At 38.5% G+C, this 9,006-nt stretch overlaps 1 protein-coding gene across 1 annotated transcript in view; it reads right to left on the bottom strand.

Annotated features, from left to right (window-relative positions):
- Positions 1 to 254: 254 nt before the first annotated feature.
- LMBRD1 (LMBR1 domain containing 1) overlaps positions 255 to 9,006 on the bottom strand; it is a 132,924-nt gene continuing 124,172 nt past the window's right edge. Inside the window, exons 15-16 of the mRNA XM_068983721.1 lie at positions 829 to 920; positions 255 to 697 (exon numbers count right to left, since the gene is read on the bottom strand). Coding sequence (XP_068839822.1) covers positions 581 to 697; positions 829 to 920 — 209 coding nt within the window. The 3' untranslated portion in view covers positions 255 to 580. The remainder of the gene's footprint in view (positions 698 to 828; positions 921 to 9,006) is intronic.

Below are 9,006 nucleotides of genomic sequence, written 5' to 3'. Positions count from 1 at the left end.
AGGTGACAATATATCTAATTACTATATGAACAATATAATATATCTGAGACACCAAGCAGCCTGAAATTTGCTCATGAAATCTATTTCAGTGGCACTAGTAATTTAATCTAGAAACCGGAAGACAAGTTGCACAAAGGAGTAATATTCAGTATTCAGCTATACTGTGAATATTATTTTTTGACAATCAGATATAGACACTTGAAAATTCCACAGTACTCTAGAGACCAAAAGGCACAGGTACAAGTGATTTATTATGTTTTTAAAAAATGATGAAGGGAATATTAATTCTGGAGGGCTTTTAATCAATTGAACACTATTATACACTAGAGGAAAAAAAATCTCCACAAACATTCCCTCACATAGCCGGTAGTTTTATGTTTACATAGTTATTATTATAGCAATTTTAAATGTTAATCTATGATACAATAATGTTACTTCAGAAAACATAAAAAATATAGTTTTTCAATAGCCATGCTTCCATTTTTGATGAAAGCTAGTCAGTTCATCCTAATGTTAGTTTGACACTTTGAAATGCACATGAGATGCAGTCCACTCTGTAAATGCTGCAGGACAGAGGCCCTCAAACGGAGTAGACAGAGGGCTCTTCATCACTCAGGTCTGAGTCATCCTCATCTACCCTTTCAATGACTGACTTCTTCCCTTTACAGCAGGACACAATGAACCCAACGACGAACACCTGCAGAGGTAAATAAGCTGTATGTTATTTCTCAAACTTGAAATCTCCCAGAAAGCACTGACTTTAAAATCCAAACCCAACCACAAATGGGCCACTAACGGTCACGGCATCTCTGGGATGCCTGTACTTACCCCAAGAAAGGCCCAGTTCCCAAAGTAGTAGGCGGCACTGAAGAACCAGAACTTGTGAAGGAACAGGTAGGTCCGGGTGACAGTACACTGATCTATAAAAGCAAATAAAGGACCAAAGTGAAGTAGTTTCTCTCTTGAAACAGACTATTAATACTTTACCTAAAAGGCTGTATTAACCAAAACTAAATCAGCTTTAGAGACAGGATGGAAATCTAGATCTATCTCCAAAGCCCACTCTTTCAATCACCGTAATATAACATGACATTTTTAAAAGCGAGCGCCACCAATATAATTCCTGCTGTTAGGTATAAAAAAGTTGTACTGGCTAGTTCAATGTATCTAAACTAGAAAAAGCATTTTAACCTGGAATGTCAGACATGTCCTAAAACAAAACGGTTTTCCTGATGAAGAATGAAAAAAAGAAATGAAGAAAGTAAGCAGATGTGGTTAGTATTAGGCTGCACTTTTCTAAGAATCCAATTAAGAGATTTTCCGTGGGGTCCAGTGGTTAAGAGTTTGCCTGACAATGCAGGAGACACGGGTTTGATCTCAGGTCTGGGAATTAAGATCCCACACACCATAGGGCAACTAAACCTGTAAGCCACACGACTGAAGCCCGTGCGCTCCAGAGCCCAGGCCCCACTAGGCAAGCCCACGCACTGCAATGAAGGCCCAGCACAGCCACGATAGCTAGATAAGCTTTAACTGAATACTTAAAACAGTAAGTGATGACACCTTTGAAAGGAGATCTTTTTGAGCTTACGAACACTATTGAAAAGATGGCTAACTTGCTTACTCCCTGAACTTTAGACAGTATTTATTATAACTTGAATCTAAAAACAATCATTTATTTTTTTCCTTCAAAAAAACACACAACGTAACTCTTAAGGAGAAAGCAGCAGACTGGTTATTTGATACCTTTGTGAGACTCCATATCATCTAAATTAACTGTTTCCACTGCTTACAAAGTCCTTTAGATATCTAACACATAACATCTAAGGAAATACTTGTTTATCAAAACAGTCTGTGGCATGGATTTCTGAAAAGCAGCATTTGGTCCCACTTTATCCCAGTCTCCTCCTCCCTTCCCATGAAGCTCAGCATGTCCTTCTGAATGGCTCAAGGCCCAGCTGGACTGAGAGCCTCTGCTTCCTGCAGGAAAACACGAAGTGTGGCACGGACATGCCTTCTCTTCACGGACAGGGCAGCCAGTCTAATGCCAACCACTGAACCCCGAGGGGGCCCCTGCACAACCCTCATTCTCTTTCTCAACAGAGAAGTCTAGAAGGAATAGTCGAAGCTTCCTAAGGAAAACCAAGAAGGACTCGAACAGCAGTGTGGAACCAATGTTTCTCTCCCCTCAGTTCCGCAGTTCCTGGCCCCCAAGGTGACGCCTTCACACCAGGCCCTGCACCTCAGGTAGCAGCAGAGACTCCTGGGCGGGAAAGCCACTGGTCAGTTGCTCTGCCCCCTCAGTGACGACAGAATGTGCTTCATAGGAAGGTAACTTACGAAATTTGTCACTTTTCCTGAGTGACAGATTGGCCTGAGTATTCCAGAGTACCCCTCAGAGTACCTGGCACTCATATTTATTATGACTGATGAAATAAACTAAATTGTTCAAAAGGGAGGTATTTTACTTAAAAATCATACTGATAACTAATGCATTTTCTAATTTCTTTTGACTAAAATCTGAGACGATTCCAAGGATGTTAAAACAAGATATGGGAATCCATGTGGAAAATGAAAGCATAACTGAAATGTCCAGCATGGGAAAAGAGGTGCAGACCCTGGTTTCACAGATTTGGTGTCAGCTCTCATTTGGCCACTTCTCTGCCATGTGACTCTGACCATTGACACTCCGTGCGTGTCACCACCTTTCCTTACGGGCTCATCCTAAAGACCAGATGAAGTCTGCATAGTGGCAGTTCATATTAATTTTCTTTTTTCTTCTTTAAGATATAACCAAGCCCATGATAAAGAATATAGTTTTCAAGAGCTGTTCGAATGGTGCCAATAAAAACTCATCTTAAGATTTTAGAAGGTGACTAGTGCTCCTTAGCACTAAGGAAAATACTTGCTTAGCTATTAGCATCATGACTACTGTGGACATGTTCATTATTTTTCTGTCTCTACAGTCAAAACAGATACAAATGGATTTGATTTTAATTTCAGTTCAATTCAGTTGTTCACTCGTGTCCGACTCTTTGCAGGCCTCCCTGTCCATCGTCAACTCCCAGAGTCCACCCAAACGCACGCTCATTGAGTCGGTGATGCTATCCCGCCATCTCATCCTCTGTCGTCCCCTTCTCCTCCTGCCTTCAATCTTTCCCAGCATCAGTTCAGTTCAGTCGTTCAGTCGTGTCCGACTCTTTGCTACCTCATTAATCGCAGCACGCCAGGCCTCCCTGTCCATCACCAACTCCCGGAGTTCACTCAAACTCATGTCCATCGAGTCAGTGATGCCATCCAGCCATCTCATCCTCTGCCGTCCCCTTCTCCCCCTGCCCCCAATCCCTCCCAGCATCAGACTCTTTTCAAATGAGTCAGCTCTTTGCATCAGGTGGCCAAAGTATTGGAGTTTCAGTTTCAAAATCAGTCCTACCAATGAACAGCCAGGACTGATCTCCTTTAGGATGGACTGGTTGGATCTCCTTGATGTCCAAGGGACTCTCAGGAGTCTTCTCCAACACCACAGTTCAAAAGCATCAATTCTTCAGTGCCCAGCTTTCTTTATGGTCCAACTCTCACATCCATACATGACTACTGGAAAAATCATAGCTTTGACTAGATAAACTTTATGACAAAGTAATGTCTCTGCTTTTTAATATGCTGTCTTAGGTTTAATTTAAATGTGTATAATTCAGTAAAAGGATACTTGCTAAACAGTAACATACCTTTAAATAAAAACAACCAACTTGTAATGAAGAGAGGAACAGGCTGTTTAAAAAACAAATGCCTGTTCACAATTAATTTAAAAACAGTATCTTTCATGGGTTAAGTACTACGTAAGCTCTGCTGTTCAAGCACAATCCTGTTTTTTAAAAAGTTATTCAACCCTCTCAACACTGCTAATGCTCTAAACTTAACCTTTCTAAAATAAGAGGGAGAAAAAAAAAGTATGATCATTGTATTCTGCTTTGTTGTTGAAAAGTGTGTAATAGCTTTTATACTTATGTTTATATGTATTTATCAGTATATTTATATGCACATAAAGGGGCAGATGTCCACAGAAGAATTCTGGTTAATAATCCTCATGCAAATATTTTATGTTCAAGCTACGACTCCACACTGAGTAATACATGGAGGGGCTTCTCTCCTCTCCCCCATCTGCCCTCTCCTAGCTGATCATCTGCATCACAGGTATCTAGGAGATCTAGAGAGGTCTTTCTACTGGTTTCTGAGACACTAAAATAAGTATTTTGAACTTGGTTTAACCTTCAAAGTAAATGTGAATTGCTCAATTTAGGAACTGCACTCTAAAATCACAGGTGTTCGAGAGACTCTGGCTGTAATTCCTCAAAGGGACACATAAACTTCCAGCTAAACCAAAGAGTGCATGTTAACAATTAAAAACTAAAAATAGGGGTTCAGAAAAAAGCTTTTTTTTTTTTTTCCAGATAAGGTGGCCATATGAAAAAGACCAAAATTAAAAGAGCCAAGAAAGGGCACGGAAGTTATCTGAAAAAAAAAATCAAGACTTGACTCCTGCTTCTTCCACCTTCCCCCATCTATTCTCGCTTATCAAACTAGATGAAGAACCGGCACAAAGTACGATTAAGCCTCTGTCTGTCATATAACAACAGCTTTTGCAAATGTACCCGATAAGTTTTACATACTTATTTCCTTTTAGACTGCTGGTTATGTCACTGTTAGTGTACGCTGACTGCCACTAAGATAACCTTGGCTATTAACTGGAATAAACAGCACCTTCTACTTTAAATATATTTTGAAAAACAACATTTAGTGCTGACTTAAGCCAGTATTAAGTCATCATCATGTTACACCTTCACTGAAATCAACTTAGAATTAAGTCTATACTTGTGCTTTATTTATAAAATGAATCCTTACAATACGTATGTTGCAGAGGGAGGGTATCTGGGGAAATTTATGTGCCACAGAGAATTTTAAAGCAATTTCTTTGACTAGTGACAAAAGAACTGGGAGAAGACTGGATTCCTTAGAACAACGCTTCCTTTCTCATGGTGGCGTGTGATTATGCTAACTTTAGGTCTTGCTATTATTGGATATTTATAATAGATACAGAAATCTTAAATGTAAACAGGCTAAGCACCTTGGGCTTTACTGTGATATGATTAGGAATCATTTATCAAATGGTTCTGAGAAAGGGGAAAACATGCTATTGGGATAGAAGAAAGGCTAGACCTGGGAATCTGAGGAGGTAAAGCCCTAGTTAATCATCACTGTCAAATGGATTTATAGCATATGAAATATACACAGAGAGAAAGAAATGAGAAACCAGCAACATACATCCAGTAAGAAAAGGGAGGGCAGAAGAAAATTTTTAAAATTTAAATATTTGCATAAAAACCGAAATTGTAGGTTTATCTTGAAATTCAACAAATGGCATATAGTTAAATCATGTTTTGTTAAATCTCACTGCAGGAACTGGGTAAAAGGGAAAGACAGAGTTGGTGAACATCAAAAGTCATAGAAGTTTGAAAGGGAATAGATTATATTTTATGAATATAAAAACTGTACCAGGCTAACAAAGCTAGTACTTGGCCACATGCTTTACACTGAAAAATAAAGTCTCATAGTGACTGTGTTAAGAACCAGTATAATTTGTGTTGAGCTTTGATTACATTTAAGTAAGTTTAATGTACTTCAAAAGTGCTAAAATATGTACTGCTCCTTTAAGAAAGAATGTACCTAATTTCATTTTTCCTGACCATATAAAATATAGTCGGCCATACACAGCTTATAAAAGATAGTTCCAAAGGTAAGCATTAGCATACAAATGTAGGAATAATTGCAAACTGTATTAGTGAACTCTAAATTAATGAGATTTTCTATTACTCTTAATTGTCCAAGATGGTAAAATATACAGCAACTGCTTTCTAGTACCTTAACTTTTTCATAAAATAACAGCAATTTAAGAGGGATAGTAGAAAATATTAGAGACAGAAAATTGAGATTTGGTTCTTGAGTCTGCTGTTTATATTTACTGTGAGATTCTGGATGGAGTCATTTAACGTATAAGTCAGTTTCTTTCTAAGTGTCATTGATATAATATCTGCTCTTGATGGACTGACCTTCCGAGATTTAAATTTAGAGAGAATTCTTAATATGATTTTTTAAAAAGGTTGATGTTTTATGAGTTAGAATCCTTAAGCAAGGATTTGTAGAAAGTAACTGAGAAGTTTCACAAAATCACCTGGGGTGCTTTAGTGTGGACTCCAGAAAACTGAGAAACCTTATGCCTAGTTAACTTCACTGTACTGTCCCTGCTGAACTTTCATCAACACAATCAAAATGTCACCTAGAAAAAGAACTGCAACAATAAAGAGACTTTCTGTATCTCAAGCAAAATCCAAAAGAAATATGCTTTGATCAATACTTAATTTTCTGGTCTACATGGCTTCCCCAGTGGCTCAGTGGTAAAGGACTCATCTGCCAATGCAGAAGACACGAGAGACACGGGTTCAATCCCTGGGTCAGGAAGATCCCCTGGAGAAGGAAATGGTAACCCACTCCAGTACTCTTGCCTGGGAAATTCCCTGGACAAAGGAGCCTGGCGGGCCAGAGTCCACAGTGTCGCAAAGAGTTGTACATGACTGAGTGTGCAAACACACATGGCAACCCCACCTGACAGTGGGCACACTACATCTGGCCTTCTCAGCTGGATGTTACCAGCCAACATCAGTGAGACCCTCTCCTGACTCCAGGCCTACCCAGAAACTATGTGACTGTAAAATTAGCTTTCCACACAGATTCCTTCTCTCTGGTGAGAATTCACTAACCGTGAGCCTCTAGCTTCTTTAATGTACTACTTCCTATGGTAAATTAATAAATTGCCATCTAGCTGATACTTTAGTTTACTCTCTCTTTACTTATCTGGAGGCAAATATAGATGCTGGAGATCAGGGTATGACAGGATTCTTAAACAATAATTCTGTCTCATCACTCTAACTTCAATACTGCTTTGCCCCTTTGATGGGTAGAATTAAACTGAATGAGGCTACTGACACAAAGTTATTATTTGTCAAGCAAAATATTATAAGCTTATAGCACTTAACCATGAAGACCTATTTTAATTTGTTGAACACAAGAGGTTTACAAGAACAGTCATTTGCTTCCTGTCCTGTTTCCCAGGACCTCATTAAAGTTACAGAACATGAATAAAGCCAGGAGCAACTGTTAACAGCAAACAGAAAGGGAGGAAGGCCGGTTGGTGACAGGAGACCTCGGCAATACTCTGGAAGATGGAAAGCCACACTGAGAAGGTCTCCAGTAAAACAGCTGGTTTCCTGCTCACTTATTTAAAAATACAGCTTAAGGATCAAGAAATCCCAATCACAGATATCCCGTGATGAGGCTTCCTAGTTCCTGATATTAAACACAAATTAACGTAAATATGGATAAATCATCAGATATCTACAGGAGGCTATCAGCATGAGGAAAGAACGAGATAAACAGAACTGTGCCAAGATGAACAGCACTGTACTTCTACTTAAATGCAATCATTAAGAAAAATGTTTAGTATCTTCATATACTGACAAGGATATTACATCATAAAACAAAGATGCTTGGGAAAAAAATCAGAAACATAAAGTACCCCAAGGAAAGTACAAATGTGTTATATGAAATAAAAAATTCAGGGTATAGTTTGAAGATAAAACTGAGTACATACCCAAGAATCTAGAGCAAAATGGTAGGCAGAAAATATGAGATATGAGAGGAGACAGATGATCAATTGAAGACATCCAGGAACTAATGAACAAGAGCTCCCCAAAGGGAAAATGGAGAAAAGAGAAATTATCAAGTTAACTTCAAAAGAAGAAATAGATGCACTGGATTTCTCACCCATCAGAAATGAAACATAGATGGTACAATACTTTTAAAGTTCTAAAAGAAAATGATTTTTTACATAGCAAAACTGCCCATCGTATCAATTGTGAGGATGTTGATATCCAAAGACTTTTCAGATATATATTTTGTACAAAGCATTTCTTTTCTTTCTCTTTTTAAACTCTTGGAAAACTAGCTTTGGGAAGGAAATCCAGATAGAAGATATGGTTTCTAATGCATCAGAAGTTCAATAAGCAGAAATTGTAACATTAGAGCTAAACAGCACAATTAGAAAGCAATTGATACAAGTAAGAAAAGGGGTCAGCAGGTACTGAGCAGAAGTTAATACAATGGATTTCATTCAATAGATAAAGTGACCCACTTCCCAGAATACTGGAAATAAAAGCAAAAATAAACAAATGGGATCTAATTAAAATTAAAAGCTTCTGCACAACAAAGGAAACTATAAGCAAGGTGAAAAGACAGCCTTCAGAATGGGAGAAAATAATAGCAAATGAAGCAACTGACAAACAACTAATCTCAAAAATATACAAGCAACTCCTGCAGTTCAATTTCAGAAAAATAAATGACCCAATCAAAAAATGGGCCAAAGAACTAAACAGACATTTCTCCAAAGAAGACATACAGATAGCTAACAAACACATGAAAAGATGCTCAACATCACTCATTATCAGAGAAATGCAAATCAAAACCACAGTGAGGTACCACTTCACACCAGTCAGAACAGTGCGATCCAAAAGTCTACAAGCAATAAATGCTGGAGAGGGTGTGGAGAAAAGGGAACCCTCTTACACTGTTGGTGGGAATGCAAACTAGTACAGCCACTATGGAGAACAGTGTGGAGATTCCTTAAAAAACTGGAAACAGAATTGCCTTATGACCCAGCAATCCCACTGCTGGGCATACACACTGGGGAAACCAGAATTGAAAGAAATACGTGTACCCCAATGTTCATCGCAGCACTGTTTATAATAACCAGGAGATGGAAGCAACCTAGATGTCCATCAGCAGGTGAATGGATAAGAAAGCTGTGGTACATATACACAATGAAGAAACACAAGATGGAATCAAGATTGCCGGGAGAAATATCAATAACCTCAGATATGCAGATGACACCACCCTTAT

The sequence above is a fragment of the Capricornis sumatraensis genome, chromosome 11, assembly GCF_032405125.1.
Source record: "Capricornis sumatraensis isolate serow.1 chromosome 11, serow.2, whole genome shotgun sequence".
Classification (NCBI taxonomy): domain Eukaryota; kingdom Metazoa; phylum Chordata; class Mammalia; order Artiodactyla; family Bovidae; genus Capricornis; species Capricornis sumatraensis.
Note: the sequence above shows the minus strand (reverse complement) of the source record. Positions and strands in the feature narration are given on the sequence as shown.